The sequence below is a fragment of the Plectropomus leopardus genome, chromosome 14 (assembly GCF_008729295.1).
Source record: "Plectropomus leopardus isolate mb chromosome 14, YSFRI_Pleo_2.0, whole genome shotgun sequence".
Classification (NCBI taxonomy): domain Eukaryota; kingdom Metazoa; phylum Chordata; class Actinopteri; order Perciformes; family Serranidae; genus Plectropomus; species Plectropomus leopardus.
This window is the reverse complement of record NC_056476.1, coordinates 2,984,435-3,002,551: the sequence shown is the minus strand read 5'-3', so window position 1 is coordinate 3,002,551 and position 18,117 is coordinate 2,984,435. Positions and strand designations below refer to the sequence as shown.

Below are 18,117 nucleotides of genomic sequence, written 5' to 3'. Positions count from 1 at the left end.
AGAGCAGGAGTGTGATGCTGTGTACTCCAGTAAAGTGAATTTATATGCAGAAATTCCCTCAGTGTTAGTTAACTACCTTCAAACACATTTTGAGGCAAGTAAAACCCAACTACCAGAGCTGGCATTGTACATTTCTGCAAATGTTACATTCGCACGTTAGTATGTAGTGTTGTGTAGTGTATGTTTGAAAAACACTTTGGGTAACAAAGTTTGGTTTGGGCACACAAAACACTTATGGTTTGGAAAAGACCATTTTTGACTTTTAAAAAATCCTATTTGGGAGCCATAATCCTGGCAGAAAAGGCAGCCATGTCGCTTTTTTATGCCTAAAAAGCTGCTGAAAATGCAGCAAAATCCCAACCTGTTTTGTCTTTTTCAGGTCACAAACTGTGGTCTGCAGCTTGGTGCTTATGGCTCATGCCATCTATCCCGCCCTCCACATCCAGATGACAAAGTCAGCTCATACATGTAATCTAAACTACATTGTATGATGCGTATGAAATGTACAAATGCAAGGTATCCGTAGTTTGCAGAAATGTACAATAACAACATTTTCTTATGGTGACTGGGCTGCTGTATGGATTGTTTCAACTCATATTTAGGGTTGCTTTATTGTTTTAATTTACTCTAACTGCTAAATTAGTGTTGTTTCTAGCAGCAGAGGTTTTCATTAAATCAGAAAAGTATAAGTAAGTGAGCAAGAATACAAATCAGACCTAAGATTCAATGCCAGCTTTCTGCACTTGACATTCAGTCATACGTATAATAATTTGTACTCAGTGTCAAAAGTAGTACTTAGATTCAACACCCAGCACTGATCCTGAAATACAAGGCGCATTTTGTCTCACAATTTAGTCTCATTCAAGTCGACCATTTTCACTTCAGTCTGCGATCTGATATGAAAACCTTTAATAACATTTTGCTTAGCAACAGGCTTTTTCCACTTGTGCTCAACTGTGTGTTATCCTTGGAAAAATATTGAGTCTAGACTGTAATACTCAGCAAGTACTTAATGAAAATCTCTCTAATACATGATGTACTGCAAAGGATGACAAAACATAGGAGAGCATCAGCAAAGGTTATTAAAAATGTACAACTTATAGTGCCATGTTTTTTGATAACTTAAAGATGATCATTGTGTAAATTTAAGACTTTCTACAGATGAATATATAAATTCATTATAAGTGTTTCACTGTAAATCCTGATTGGCTTTCAGAAGAAGCTTCCCACTATGACCTCTTGCTAAACAGCGCTAAGAGTTGTGTTCAGTGTTTAATTCCCATCCAACAAAGTGTCTTAAGCGTCTACTGGATTAAGTGCCTGATGGACTGAGGATAGAACAGCCATTGTTCAACAAATCGTCATTCTCCAAAGCTTATTTGGACTGCACGCCTCTACGCTTGCCAAAAGATTTCTTGATAATGTTGCCAGGGAAATGAACATTCATGCAGAGACTCGGAAAGTGTTGCTGCAGAGGAAGAGAAACTCGCACGGAGAGTAACTTTACGCTTAAGCTGTGATGAACAGTAGCATAAAGCCCACACATGGAGCACTGCTCATTTACATAATAGGATGATTAAAGGGTGGTGATGTTGAGTGCCCCTCAGAAGATTACACCGCCATCATACTTGAGAAAATAACCTTTCTATAAATGCACTCTGGAGAGAGGCAGAGCTACTGTATCTCTTCGGGAGGAAAAACATGCTGAACTTCAAGAGAACAAAAGCCGAAATGATCAGCAGAACTGTGTCAAGGTTGCCAAAAAGTAAAATATGTGACCATACTACCTCTCTGTTTGATGCATTATTGAATTCAGACAACACACACACAGTTCAGCATCTACTGAAAATCAGAAACTGAACCAGGTATTTTCATTATGGAAGGATGTGGACTCGAAACAGAAAAGCACTTACATGGTTGTATTGAAATTTAAGGTGTGTTTATGGATTCACGTTGTCAGCTCATACATTGAGTAACATTACAAGTAAACGTCCGTATGAAAAACTTCACGGTATGAACAGCGGTTAAAGCAGCCACAGCTCAGCCCTGAGCACAGAGAGTTGATTCTCTACCAACCAATCAATGAACTGTAGTGTTTCTCCACCTTTTAGTACCGGTGTGCTAGGTGACAAAAAAAAGGATGGTTCAAAAGTACAACCTCTCACAACAGAAATGCAAAAAAACCCCAACAAAATCATATTAAATCTCAATAACAAACTGAACTGAACCGAGCCAAACCAAACCTCCTGGCGGAAACGCCCCAAAAGGCAGACCAGAGGGCTGTTTACGCAGACTTCAGGGGCATGTGGCAGACCAGAGGCTCACTAGCGTGGATTAGAGAAATACACTTGTGCTGGCTTGGCTTGATTCGATCTGACTTGGTCCATCAGCTGCAGTTTTATTTTTTAGCTGAATGCAAAAAAATTTCGTTCCATGTGCACTGTTGTGTTTAGTTAGAATGACAATAAAGTTGATCGAAGTCTACGACATTAAAAAACCAGCACCCTCTTTGGTGCTGCTCACTATTGTACTTTGCAACAGTTGTTGGTAGCCAGCTACTTTTATCATCATTGATGTTTAGACGTATACAATTTTGCTTAGCATCTAGTTTCAAACTGTTGAAACTGTTGTTGAGGTATCCACCAAGTTTGGCAACAGCAGTGGAGGCTCTTTAAACATGTCCCTAATTTGTAGCCCATCTGACATTACCATGACCTGCTTGGAGGCAGTCTGGCACGCTTTGACACCACTCTGAAGATGATCCGTCTCGGGTGCAACTTGGCACAACTCGGCATATTCAAAGTGGTTATGGCAACAGAAATAAATGCAGCATGGTTTGACTTGGAGTGGCCAAAAGTGCCAATAGTAAAGCCCGACAGAGAAGTTTACGGACTCACCAAAGTAGCAGGCAAGCAGACCAGAGGAGCACTCTGGTGGACTAGAGGGAGGCGAGTGACAAAAGATGTGTGCTTTGTGACAAGAAGGGCCCTGGTGGGACCTAAGCTGAAAACAACAAACCATGAAACAGATCCAGACACTTTCTGGTTACATTTTGGTTTAAAAAAGGGACCTAAAGTGCTTCCATTTAAAGGAACAAGACCGTTTTCTCTACAATGACAAACTGTACGGAGAGTATTTTTCACGCTGGAAACTCAGACTGTAAACGCTGCCTGATTTCACTGAAGTTCTGCACTGAAGCTGCTGGTGAACACATTGTATGTTGGACTACAGCACACACACACACACACACACACACACACACACACACACACACACACACACAGACTGCCTGCAGGACAACACTGCCACAATCAAAGACTTACAGAGCACAGGAGAGCTTTTCAGAAGACAAGTGTGAGTGAGTGTTCAAGAGAGAGCGAGGAGAGTGGTGGGGAAGAAAAATGAAATTCAACAGAGAAAAAGAAACAAGGAGAGAGTCGAGTGACATTGTGCATGTTCATGTGTGTGTGTGTGTGTGTGTGTGTGTGTGTGTGTGAGAATTGTAGAGCCTGGGCGTAAATCTGTGGATGGCGTGGTTTTAACGAGTCTCCTAACCACCCAAACAACCCCTGCTGACATTTACAGTCCTTGCCAGGGGGGAGGCAGGGGGGTCAGTGACCTCACACACATACACACCTATACACACAGACACATACACACACAGACACGCACATGCATGAACGAACACACACACACACACACACAAAAACGTTGACGTTTTCTGTCTCTAAAAATGAGACACATATTTGCTTTCTTCTCTGGTTGAAGGGCATAATGACCACACACGCCCACACTGTCTCTTTCTCCCTCTCTCACCCAACACACACATACACACACACACAAAAACACATACTCACACACACTTACACACACACACACTCAGCTATCCTTTAATTTTTATCGTTCTCTCTTTTCATCTTCTTTTACTGCCTCCCTTTTATAATCCGCCTCTGCTCATACAGACATAACATTCACTTAACTGCAGACTCCACGTAGGCCTGCTCTGTCACACACTCACATACACCAACACACACACACACACACACACAATGGCTGAAAACGGAATGTGTTGAATTTATACTTCTGCCGTTTCACAGAAAACGTCGCAGCAGAGGAGACACATATTTCATGGCAGCTCCACGGGGGCACCAGCAGGGAGTGTGTGTGGTCAGTAAATACAGAGGAGAGAAGAATAACACACACAAACACACACACACACACACACACATACACACAGACTCTGTTCTTTGTCATCAGTCTCTCACATCGGTCGACTTGCGCTCTCAAAACTTTTTTTGTTCTCCTCAACATTTGGAAATGCCACCAGGAGAAATAAACAACACAGCTCTCTAAGACAACATGATGGTGAACACACACATACACACACAAACCAGTGTCTGATCTCACACTTGCATAAATACAGGGGATGACTTTAATATGACATATGTCCAAGCTAGGCCCCTAATGTCCTAAAATCCAAGAAATGTCTTTAAATCCTAGAAACGTCCTAAAATCCAAGAGATGTCCTAAAATCCTAGGAACATCTTAAAATTCTAGAAACATGTATGGGGCTGCTGCAATTCAGCCCTGACCTCCTGTCATTTTGCAAAAGTGGCCCCCAAGCAAAGCAAGCTGAATATCTGTGATTGAGAGCGTTTGAAGTAGAGCGGTTCTGTTTCGTGAGGCATTTTTAAAAGTATGAAATGATCTGCTTGTTCGACATTTGGTGAGATAAACTCTTTATCTATCTTTAAGTTAAGCCATTACTTAAACAGCTTATCAAGCATACTGTGTTGTTTTCTGATCCATAAAACCTGTTTATCTTTGATGGAACGCTATTTTATCTTCTTTAAAAACATCCCTACGGTGGCCCACAGGCACTCAGCGGTCACAGCCATACATTAATCAATTACCTTTAATGTTTATTTACACGCCTGCTGTACACTTCCAAGGGCATTTTTGTCCTCAGCACCTGCTAATGTCTGACCCTGAAACAGATACACACATTAATCTGCACCCCCACACAGTCACACACACACACACACACATAGAGCAATACACACTGAAAACCACAAACCTAAGTGACAACTTTGCCCAGTGCTGTGGCGGCTGAGGGGAAATTGTGCCATCTGCCAGTAAACGACAGTCATTTTATCCCCACTGCTCGTCCATCTGTGGACGTGGGGAACTCTGCTGGAGGCCAGGGGCCCGTGGGGGAGACAGGGGAGACGAGGCGCAGGCCGGAGATGCCTACCAGGTGCAAAGGTCGCTGTATGTGAGCTCCAAAACCTCATTTACCTCATGATTATATCGACAAATGCAAAAACAACTGGATGATACAACAATATATTGTGAATGTTAAAAGCTAAAGCAGATAAGAAACAGTCATGGATGAGTTTTTCTTTTGGGGGGCTTAGGATTAGAGAGTCAGACTATGAGATTTAATATGATTTCAAGATCTTTCTGACTGATTAGGTTAGTTAAAAAATCAGTCTGCAGATTATCAGAGGCAGTAGATTATCGGTTAAACACAAGAGGAGATGATAAATCATGGTTGCTGGTAATAAAACTTTTTAGCTGGACGGCAATAAATCTGAGACATTTATTAATTTTCTTGTAACCTAAAAACTAGGCGTGCAACAATCCTATATTATAAATATATCCTGACTTAAATTGCCGGATTGGATATCAGTGACAATGAGCCAGATCTATTTACTTCAGTTCTATGTTAATGACACGTGTACATACTTCGTCATGCATTAGCAGCACATCGTTAGACTGCGTAACTGAGAAAGCTAAAAATAAACATGGTAGCTGTTTAGGGGTAATTTTGTATTGTATGTATTTGTTTGTTACATTTTGTTTTGCAAAGTCAGGAAAGCAACACTGTAAAAATATTCAATTTATTATCTCAATGTCAACAACTTTAAATTTTACAGCAGCCAAGACACGAACATTTTAAGTTGTAATAAACAGACAATTTTTTACCATTAATGTTTAAGTCAAGCCTGATGTTGCATTACAGATACGCTTTCACATAATAAGGTATACAGCTTATTATTTTACATCTTGATAAGGGCCAATTCCCAAAGCCCTGGGAATGATATCGGAAATTAAAAAGATGGATTGGTGCATCCCTAGTGAATGCATGGAAATCCAGAAAACAGACAGTATAAAGCTTTTCATTTTTGTTAGTTTTCTTCAGGATTCAGGTTTTCCAGAGTGTTTTCTGTATCTGTGGTCACAAAGGAACCTCAACCACATCAAAAATGGATGACACTGTCTGAAAAGGCTAATAAACATGTCTGACACCCAAAAGAGTCACTCAGAGCCAAAAAAAATGTTCCGTCTCAAACATCTCTGCTAAAAACATGGCTGCACATGTTGCCTATTATCACCTGACCATCATCCACTTCACGTCAGATTGATCATCACACCCAAACATGACAAACATTAGCAACTTGAAACAATATCCTGTATCTGGCCCCGTCTGCTTTCGGCACAGGTACACGGAGATCACAGCCTGAACACCCGCCACCCTGAGGGGCTTAAAAAACTGCTTTTTGGATGATGCCAAGCATGATAGACTGTGATGGCTCCCAGCAGGGAAGGCAATCAGGCAGACAGAATCACAACACCTCTATTGTAACATTGTTTTTTTTTTCATGAGGGAGTGCAGAAACAGGCGAGCAGAGGAGCTTTTTTGGGTATGAAGAGTGGAATTCACACACAGGTAGAGGGGCTGTCACACCAGCCTGACGCAGAGCTGCTTTTAAATCTTTTGGGGCAAGTCTGTGTCAAAATGAAATAAAAAATTTAAGTAATTTAAACCTTCAAATGCTCAAGACATTTCACATTCGTTCCAAAGCTCTGTTAACCGTGCTTTTCTTGCATAGTTAAGACCAAAACGTCTCAATGCGGAGGCCTGAAACTGAAAGTTTTCTTGTTTCAGGCATTTTCCAGGTCAAAACTTGAGATAAGAACATTTTTGCTGTCAATCACAAGTCTTCAGGGAGACACGTGTAGCAGCAGCAGCAGAGTCCAAGTCAAGTCAAAAGTCTTAATTTTATGACTTAAGTCCAATCTCAAGTATATATCTCTGGTCTGACATCAGTTATTCGAAAGATTGCACTGTCTAAAGTGTGTCAAAGAGTCACTACATACATGCACAAGTTAAAAAATTGCATGTCCATGTTTGTGCATACACACACTCACACACACAGGGTATCTCAACTTGCATAAGACAGCTGGGTCCTATCCAGAAAGCGCCCGGCTCCTCGTCTTTCTTAATGCACTGTAGCGTGTAAAGTGTGTCAAAGACTCATTTTAAATAACTCACATAAAAAGAAAAAAAAGGGAGGGAAGGGGGAAGAGAAGAAAAAACAACACTTGGCTAACGCCTCAGAAAAAGATTACTCTGCTGTGTTAGTTTTTTTGCGCAATATGGAGAGATTAAAGCAAACACAGTCAACGTTTACTTTGGACTGATCTTTGGGTATTTCTCCGCCTCGAGAACAAAGAGGGAAAATCGCACTAAGCTCAGCGAACCAAGAAGAGTCCAATTAAATCCTGCTCGTAAAAAAAAAAGACTCTGCCACATTCGTATAAACAATAAATGTGCCTTTTGAAATGCCCTTATTTGAAGTGATGAACACACAGCTGAGCAGATGTCATATTAGCATGGAAAATGAAGCGTGGAACAATTGAGGATAGAGCGAAATGTGTATGAACAGCTAAATATTGTCTTTCTTGATTTCGGACGAGCACACTTTCAGGCTTCTTTTTATCCCGGTTTATGACTGAGTGTGAAGCTAAACTTGAGACGGGAATTCTTCGGAGGTGTGTTTTTGTTCTACAAGAAAAGTGTCGCTTTAAGTTTGCTTTTCTCACCTCGTGTGAGCAAAGATGCTTGTTCCGTCTGACAAACAGTCAGACTGGAAGATCTTTAGTTCGTAGTGATTTATAACAGAAAAAAAAGCTAGAAATCTTCATATTTCAGCAGTATTATGCACGTTCACACTTCACAAGCAAGTTACACAAATAACATGAACTAGTTTATGTTCATAGTTTATCATTTGACATCTAGACAAAGTTAACACATAAGTGATTTCTTCAGTTTTTTTCTGTAAATAAAATAAAATCTAAAGATCAACATTCAAACGCAGATATTTCCGAAGACTGGTCAGATGCTTAAACTTTATATGCTGTATAAAATTTATTGCACATGTGACTGACATTCAGGCTCGTTGTTTTGGAGCTAATGGGCACATTTTGCAAAGATTTGTGACATTTTTCTGTTGGAATATGCACTGATTTGTTGGTAAAACTCCAAACTAACCCTAACCCTAACCCTAACCCATATAAACTTGCTTTCTCAGTAGTAGCTATGTTGTCTAAATTGTCAGTTGCACAAACCATTCATTGCAAATGGATACATTCAATTCATCTTTCACCAAAAACATGAACACGTTCACGCACAACAGTGCATTTCAGTGACAGGATTCACACAATATCTTATCAATAAGATAGGTGTTATCTTATCAAAAGTAAATGTTAAATCAACCAATGAGTTCAACACTGTGTAACGCATAATGTTTTTTCATGTGTTTAATTCTTATGGACTTTGAAAAAAAGCCTATGAACACCCAAGATGCCTTTATGAATATTTTCTCCTCAGATTTTGGCTGTGATGGTGGCAGAAAAAGGATGCAACACAGGTAATTTCATATCTAAAATATGTGATTACTACTTTCGAGTCCAGCAGTAACACTTTGGATGCAATTCAATGTATGAATCTTTGTTTTCTGTCCTGAGAGTCATCAAATTGCTTCAAAATATTAACAATATTAACAATAACCGGTGTTGTGTCAGCAGTGGTATCAGCAGTACAAACATGCTTAAGGTTTGATTTAGTTTCCTACCTGTGGGCTGAGCGGTGGGCAGCCTGGCCGGAGCGACGCAGAGTGGCAGGAGGAAGGAAATCCAGAATGAGCACCACAGAGCCGTCATTCCTCTGGACGACGAGGTGACACGTAGAGCAGCGAGGCCCGACTCAGACTCAGACAACATCCTCCGTTCGCATGCTGTCCGGCAGAACGGCGGCCTCCGACGCCGCAAGAAACTATCCAACAACTCCCCTGCGCTGACCTGAAAGACAACAAACATGAGGAGAAATCAATCAAAGCTGAAATATGGAGGTTCTTCTTCAGATTCTGGCCCAAATTTGACTCAGGCAGACCATGCAATCAACTCTGAAAAAAATAAAATAAACTGCAAATTGAACAAAGTACAAAGAAGCGCCTCAGGGTTTGCACACATGCTACCATATTCTGACCTGACATTCCACACAGATTTCTGGGATTAGAGTGGAAATCCCTCTTCGCAGTTTTTCTCAGAAACTTTCTCAGAGCACCTGATCGTTAAGATGGGCGCACAGGAGCTCTGATGTTGGAGCAGTTCAAGAAACCGGCTCTCTGTACCCCCAGCCAAGAATACAAGTTCATCAACTAATCAATTAGCTTTGCTGCGATAGGATTAGTTGAGGGGGAAGAAAAATCACATCATTTCAGACCTAAACACCCTGTCATTCTTTCCACAGGACTCTTTTCTGCTTGAGAAACTCTTCTGCGTGGTTTAGCAACCGATTGACACGGATTCACTAATCTTCCTGCAGGATGAGGAATGCTGGAGTCTACAGTATCAGTTGCCCAACTTGCCCGGCGGCTCGCAAGAGGAGGAGGAGGCGGAGGAAGGAGCGTGACGGCTCCGGCGAGAGACGGCGGAGTGCTCTGCTTACTGTTTGCTTAAGCAGGGAGAAGCTGGAATGCACTGAGGGTTCGAGGAGAGAGCTCTGAGCGAGGTGCCCAGAAAAGCAAAGCGCCAAAACCCCCCACATGCACAAACACACACACACACACACACACACACACACACACACACACACATGTTTACTTATGTCACTTTTGGGGACACTGAATAGACTTACATCCATTTCGTGGAGACTAACCCTAACTAGCCAAAAAACTCTGCTTTTTCCCACTTTGACCCAGGTGCATAAGCTGTCCCAACTAACTGGTCTGGAAGCCTAAGTTAGGCACAAACACACAAATGTTTACTCCTTTCCCACCAAATATAGCATATACACACAAAAGTTTTTCAAACATGGATAAACCCGCTAAATATAGGGAATTGACTGCATTCCTACTGCCAGTGAACACACCACTGCAGCTGACGAGTCTGCTTTTCTGTCAGCTGGTGTGTTTTTGGGTTGTTTTGTTGGTGTGTCTGTGCAACTTCACAGATAAACAGTTGACAGCAGCAGGAACAGAGGTCTTTGAAAACTTTTCAGTGGTTTCTCATCTTTCTATATCTCTTACTTATTCATTCTCTCTTTCAAACTTGGTGCAGACTACCTTGGAATAATGTTTGAGTGCGGCTTGGGAGGAGACGGGCAGTAATTAGTGACAGCTCATCATTGCACAGTCATTTGATGTGGGTGTGAATACCATTGGTACACATTCTCAGAGCGAAACAGAGCAGCTGGTGTTCCTGTGTTGCTGCTAGAAGCTAGCGGAGTGAGACGCCCATCCAGAAAAGTACATCATTGTTAAACTCATAACGTAACTGTTTACATATGGCATGTGCCCTGTCTGTTGACCCTTATTTTCTCCAAAATTCAAAATAAACATAACATAATCCTCATGGTCTGTCTCTTGCTTGCTTGCCATTATCTGCCTGCTGCTGTTTGATGATGATAAAGACTTTCAAAATAAAGGAGTATCCTAAAGATGATGATATGGAACAATGTTTCCAATTTGCATCGATCCAGATCAATTACACCCTATTACTTTTTGGGTTATTACACTGACTTACATTCATTTCCCGGAGACTAACCTTTCACCCCTAACCCTAACTTCTACTTGCCAAACCCTAACTCAATAATCAGCTTTATAATATTTAACATTCCCTTTTTTTGTCCCCAATTGCACAAGCTGTCCCCAGTTGACTGGTCCTAAGTCGATGTCCCCAAATGTAGTCTAAGTTAAACTCCAAACTCCATACAAAGTGTCAAACTTTAGGGGCTCTGTCCAGCTTCAAAATAGCCCTGGCTGTGAGATGTCCACCCCAACGAAAACAGACGCACAGGTTTGCCGAACACACACGCAAACATTTCAGAGTGGGCTTAGCTTCTGCACACAGAGGTGTATTGTACACACACACACTCAGTCCAGAGAAAGGTTGTGTTGTCTTAAGTCTTAACGGTACTGTTTTTCTTTCTCTCCGAGGACCTGTGACCCACTCCTTGCTCAGCACAAACCAAAGCCTGGGGCCGGCTCTGCAAGGCTCTGTTTGCACATTATCACTCCTCGACACAGAAAACACCAACTGGAGGAAACTTCACAAGACACACATGAACAGATAAAGCAGCGCAGACACACTGAGTCTAATCTAAACACTGCACCTTTCATGCTTCGACATACAGCACTGCAGCCTTTTATGTTCACTATAGGCACTTCGATGAGCTTTTCTCCTCCTTGCCGAGCCCATCCTCACCCTCTTACAACACAAGACGCCTACACGCTGCTGCGGTTTGTTTGTACAGCTCGATAAGGCCTTCGCTCGCCGGGCGTGGAGGTAGCTGATTGCAGGCCTCACCGATTTGAATCTTTTGTTTTCTCTGGCACACACAGCAAAATATAAATCTCCAGCTTTTTACAGCCACTTCACTTTGAGAGTTGACAAAGTCTTCAGAGTTGTTTCATGTCAACGTGCAGATCTGTTTAGACAAGTAGCATGACGGCCTCTCGAGTCATGTGAGAAGACATTGGAAAACAATACAGGCTTTAACGTTGACTAATTTGGTGACGGGTAATAGCCAGAGGTGGATGAAGTACCTGTAAGTGATACTTGAGTTAAAAGTTCAGATTTCTAACCAAATAATGACACCTATGTGAATACTACTTGTGTAAAAGTCTTAAAGTATCTGATATTTACTGTACTTAAGTATCAAAAGTAATTTTTCATAAGTATTGAAAGTAAAAGCACAAGTAAATTCTGGTGATGAAGAGGCAAAAAGACTTGAGAATTGTAAGGTTTATTTAACAAATACACTGTAAAAAAAACCCCACTTATTTGTTTTAACTGGGGGTGATAATTAATCAACAATTGATTAATAGGTCATTAGAATTTAATCACACGTGAAATGTAATCAATTAAGAGAGGCTATGCAATGTAGAAAAACCTGCAGTATGTTGCTGTGAGCCTTAACTGAGGAAAAAAAGTGTTTGGTATTATCTGAAATAAGCAAAGTTTGTTTTTTTTCAAATAACAATTAGTTGATTAATCAATCATCAGTTTTACCAATAATTGAGTGCCGAGGCTGCCTAGGAATTTTAAGTTTACTGAATTTCACAAGTCAAGTTGAGGTAATTCTGTATTGATTCAACTTGTCTTTCCAAATTCAGTTTATTTTAAAATTTAAGGCAGTCTGGGCACCAACCTTTAAGTTAAAACAAATACATAAACAGTGTCTTTACAACAACTTTGAGAATTTAAAGAACAAAATCCAGTTTTTCCTTCCCTCCTAGTCCTTCATTCGTCTGTCTCTTCCTTACCTTTTGTAGAAGGTAACTAAAATGCTTAAAGGAAATGTAGTGAAGTAAAAGTTAACGTTTAAAAACTCAAGCAAAGTACAAATACTTCCCCAAAACACTTAAATCCTGTCACAAAGTATTAATACTGTGTTACATTACACCACTGGTAATAGCTAACCTCATGCACAAAGTGAATCCTTGAATACGAGGAGCAGCCAAGTGTTGCAACATGATTGATAGCATGAAACTGGAACAAATTAAATCCCATGTAAGCGCAGTAGGCAATAAATGCCCTTCCTTGACAAAACAGTAACCTTATATCCTCTATTTTGAGTGATAAAACTCAACTAAGAACTTTTTTCACACCAAAGTGGACATGCTGAACATTGGAAATGAACTCTTCACAGACTCCGACTGAAAACACTTTGATTTCACTTAACAACCTCCAGAAGAAGAAGAAGAGGAGGAGGAGGAGGAGGAGGAGGTGGTATGGATCTCAAAGACCCAGCGAGGAGTTCAAAGCCTCCACAGTGTTTTCATGCTAATATTTTCTTAAAGCATGAAAGAGAAACACAACTGCCGCGGTGAATAATACATGAACATTAATCATGCAGAACTATCCTCACATTGTAATAGCTCCGAGGCAGAAAAATGCTTTAACCGGGGTTCAAATCCCTGTCATCCCCCCTCTCTCCCCTCTGCGAGGATCAATGCGAGGCGGTCACATGCTAGTCACACCTCTCCGGAGTGTCAGTAATCTTTAATAATTAAGCCGGAGAATCAACAGCCGGGCCCGGATCGACTTTGTCATTTTGGGAAAAGGGGATTAAAGGGTTTTTTGGGAGAGCACAAGTGCAAACAGCAGCCGAGTGGAGGGCAGATGGGTGGTGGAGAGGAAGATAGACAGACGCACAAGTGGGTAATCTTCCATATCAGTGCCTCTTTCTTCTTCTAATGCTGTTTTTTTCTCCCATTCATTCCCGTGTCTCTGCTCCTCACCTTGTCCCCTCGCTGCTCCTCGCTGCCTTCATCACATCACCGCCCTCTTTTCAAAAACAAACGCACCCTCAGGTGAGAGGAGATATTGATCAGTTGAAAGGACTCTGCATTTTAAAGCTGTCAGAGGTGCAGTGTGACTCAAGGTATAAAGCGCTGCTGCAGGCGGTGGAATCAGGCTCAACCCGACGTAAAACATCTTGTCATGTGTCCAATACTGCACGTGTAAAAGACTATACCTGTCCTCACATTTGTCCTCTGAGAAGATGAGAAATGTCAGTATGTGAAGTGACAGAATATAGGTTCATTTAACCCTCTGAAACCTGGATCAACAGCACTTTTCTCGTGCTGCGTTCAGATGCTTTTCACAAGCTATTTAGGTTATTTCTCAAAAAAAAGGATACTTAATTTGCTCATTTGTAACTTTCTTGTAATTTTTTAACTTTTTTTAGCAAATTTTTGAGCAATGTCTTGTTAAATTGATCGTTGCCCTCTCCCCATGTCTTTGAAAAATCGAACCGATTTGCTCAGACTCAGTGCTTTGGACATTTAACTTTTGTGGCCAATTAAGGTATAAAATACTAAGAATATAGGCCAATAAAGTTCACAACCGAGTATCAGAGACATATTCTGCCTCAGTGGTTCCCAACTGATGGGCCATGGTCCAAAAGAGGCTCGCAGGTCATTCTGAGTGGACCGCATGTGACTCTTGAATGTGTCAAGTTTGTAAAAAAGTAGAGACCTACAGACTTTGTTAAGGGACTAATTTATCATGCCAACCTATTTTTTGTCCTGCGTCATTTTATAAGCATCTACCACTGCACAGGTGACTGTCAGATGTTGTTTTTTTGTTTTTTTTTAAGCTTTTGGGCTAAAACTGTTAGATTCTTTCAGGAAAGGACAAAAATTGCCATTGATTCTGTCTTGTGACTTCATTTTATCTGGTCCACTGGCATCTAAAGTGACACGTACAGCGCTCAAATTCATAGACCTAATAAAGGGAAGCAGGCAATAACAGGTTAAAGCACTAATGGGCACTTTTTTAGCTGCAGTCCTATTTATTTACTGAGTTTTAAGTAGTTGCACTTCATTCTTGCATTATGTTTGATTCCACTGTGATCTCAGCCTACGTGTAGTTTACATTTTGTGAAATAAATATTTTAGATGTGGACCTTGAACTAATGACTGAGGAGAAATCTGGACAAGTTGGGAACCACTTTTCTGAGTGATGGGAGTCCTACAGAGAAATAACAAGATATAAATCTGCTTAAAAAGGCCAGATAAGGTCGCTGCTGCAACACACAGGGTTCTAATTATTGGAATATTACAGTGAATTAATGTTGGAGCCTGAAAAAGATCAGCTTTTCTTCTCAAATTAGACAAGTTGGGGCGGATTAATGCACTATTCTACTCTTTATAATAGAGCGGGGGGGCACCAAAAACTCCGCGCAGAGGGATGGTCTCAGGCCAATTTCGGTAATGAAAAGAGGCAATCAGAGTCTCATTTGGAACAGAAATGTGTGCCTCTGATTGAAAACGCTGCGAACTGGCGTGCGTTATTTCTCGGGTCAATAGATACAATTAATTTGCAGCATTAGCCAAACTATTATCATCCACACGCTTGTTTTACAGCTCTGGAATTTAATAGGCTAACGCACTACAAGTCCCAAATCTCATTTTCAGCACCCCCTCCTCTCGAAGGATGCAATAATCCGGTCATTTTCTCCGGTGATGGTTTGACATGATGGGAGTCAAAGCTGAGCTGAGTGGCCAAAACTCACCATCTGAATCCGATTGAAGCGCTTGTGTTTGAAGAGGGGGGATGAGTGATGTGCTGCTGAGGGGAGAGAACCGCACAGTTCGTTCATTCAAAGGGAGGAGAGAAAAAAATGCGCTGCTTTCTGGAGGGACTTCAGAGATGATCAGAGGCATTAGGGAGTGCGGCTGTGTGAAAGAGGCTGATGTGTAATTCATATTTCTGCTCCTAACCAGTAAAGACGTCACTGTTGCAGTGAGGAGAAAAGGCGTGCTCGTCCTGGCGAGCACAGGACGGCGATGAAAGTCAATATTTCACTTTTTTGACAGTGAGATTATTCATGGAAACGTTTGATTGATTACAAATGGAAACAGAACTTTTATTAGGTGCATCTAATGGACATCCTAAATCCACCCTGATGGACAGAGTAACGTGCGTAATTCCACAATTCATACATCTGTCTTTGCACGATTTCTCTTACTCCAAGAATTTTTTGTCGATATTTTCAAACTTGACAGACTGACACGGGTCACTGCTTTTAAAATGACTTCTTAAATAGAGACACTTTTTTACGCAAGCTGATTTCCATTTAAAATAAGGCAATAACCACAGCCAAATGCCAGTTCCACAGTGGAAAATGTCATTTTCAGCCACTCACCGTGCGTAATTTCACAAACCAGCGCCACACACACTGCAGCCAGCACCAATAAGCCCAGAAACCGAAACCTGTGCGCGCTTTCTCCAAACCAAGGTGACAGAAATACGCGCAAAAAGCGCCCTAACATCAGCTGAGACGCGCTGATTGCGCACACACCGGAGCCGTTCCTTATGCGGCACCTGTGCGATGGCACAGCCTTGAGGGCTGCTCCTTCACGCGTCACACACACCGTACACACTCCTTAGTACAACACAGCCACTTAACGCTGAGAGACAACCTGTCTGACGCACATCTACAAGGAAGTGGAGCTATTTCTCTCATACCTCTGAGGCTGCAAAAAGTTGACTGAGGATAATAATAATAATAATAATAATAATAATAATAATGTAGTACTTACCCAAAGTATTCCGTTTTGCCAGCAAATTTCAGTATTTCAGATGTCACCAAACATTCAGAGGAAGAAAAACAGGCGTAATTCTCCTGAAAACTTCATAAAAACCCACAAAACTACTTAAAATCCGTAAGTCCTCGCGCCTCGGGGAGCAGTTAAGCGACAGTGGAAAGAAGAAAAAAAAGTCAGAAATCCCCCTCAAGACTGACAGCGAGAGTCCTCGGCTCGGGCACCGCTGCTGCCGAACGCCAACTTCTCCACTAAATCCTGTTTTCCACCACGCGCTGCTGTCCAAAGTGTCCAAACCTCCGAAAAGCGTTCATCCTCTCGCGCACGGGGACGGTGTGGAGCAGGAGGCGGACCGGACGCTGTGAACGCGGCTCCTCGCTCGTCTACAGCGCGAATGCCAGTCGGTGTGTTTCTCGGATCAACCAACTCGGACTGGTGGCTCTCCTCCGCTGGCTGCTTGTGAAGTAGGAGCTGCACGTTGCTGCCGTCAAGAGAGCGCGGCTGGGAGACAGGAGGAGTTCCTGTTTGCACCTTCAAAATAAATAAATTCAAAATAAGCGCTTTAGCCGATGGACCAATGACGCAATGCTTCTCTGAATGTGTGTATCTGAAGAAGAATGTGCACTAAACAAAAATACATTTCCACAAAATTGAATCTAGTATCTTGTAAAGGTCATATTTAATCTCTTGAAATGTTTTTAAGCAATAATAAAGTCAAATAAACCACGAGTACTCCCAAAATACCCAATCTTTAAACCAGATATAGAATTTTTGATAATTATTTTTTAAATTTAGCATAATTGCCCCTATCCTCTTAACATTACGTCATCTGGTTAATTGTTTTTGTTATTTCTATCAAGGTGGTTTCTGAAATATTTTTTAAAAGCAATTTCTTGGCACAAGTATAATAATATGCTTAAATTAGTGAAAAAGTGCAAATCAAAGCTCAAGCTTATTAAACCCATATCACGATTAAGAAGAATCACTGTTGACTTAAGTGCAACAAGTTAAAATGAATGGCACACAAACAGTTAAAACATAAGTAGGCACAATAGCATCAATTAGTAGAAATTATAAATCAATATTATATGTGTGCACACTTATAAAACAGAATAAGACTGAAAAGATCACTTTCATACAGTAAACAGGTCAGTTAAGTGCCCTCTGTGCCATAAAACTGTGCGTAATTCAGTTGGATCGCAATTAAGTCATCACAGGAATCCCATTGTGCCACGCAGCTATAAGAAAAGACTTTTATTTTGAAGGTTGACGTGTGTTTCGCAGGGTGTGCGCATGTGTTGCCCACTTGACGCTGCTCTCCCCTTCAGTCCCTCACCGTGGTCCGGGATGCCTCCTGGCTGCCTTTGCCTCCGCCGGGCTGCGCGCCGCCGGGACAAACAGCAGCAGCGGGGGGAGGCAGATCAGATTTCGGCGCGCGGCTCCTCCGGGGGCCGCTGGAGGCAGCAAGTGACGGCCGGACCAAGCGCCTCCCAGCTCCACTTTTTGGTTCAGGAAAAAAGTGAATCAAGCGTTATTGGAGAACCCAACGTTGCTGTTTGTGCGTAAAGCTGATTTCTGAATGCTTTACAGGCAGTGGGGGCCAAAGTGGGGTTTTGGAGCCCAAAAGGGACCTGGAGAGGGTGATACGGGATCTCTGGGGAAAATATTTGAGCTATTATGTGACTCTGTGGAGTTTAACAGTGACTGAATGTCT

General features: G+C 41.6%; 1 protein-coding gene across 8 annotated transcripts in view; it reads right to left on the bottom strand.

The window, feature by feature from the left end:
- Positions 1-16,770, bottom strand: part of fgfr3 (fibroblast growth factor receptor 3) — a 92,762-nt gene extending 75,992 nt beyond the window's left edge. For all 8 annotated transcript variants that reach the window (XM_042500597.1, XM_042500600.1, XM_042500601.1 and 5 more), the window contains exons 1-2: positions 16,401-16,770; positions 8,922-9,147 (exon numbers count right to left, since the gene is read on the bottom strand). In XM_042500597.1, coding sequence (XP_042356531.1) covers positions 8,922-9,069 — 148 coding nt within the window. In that variant the 5' untranslated portion in view covers positions 9,070-9,147; positions 16,401-16,770. The remainder of the gene's footprint in view (positions 1-8,921; positions 9,148-16,400) is intronic.
- Positions 16,771-18,117: the final 1,347 nt, after the last annotated feature.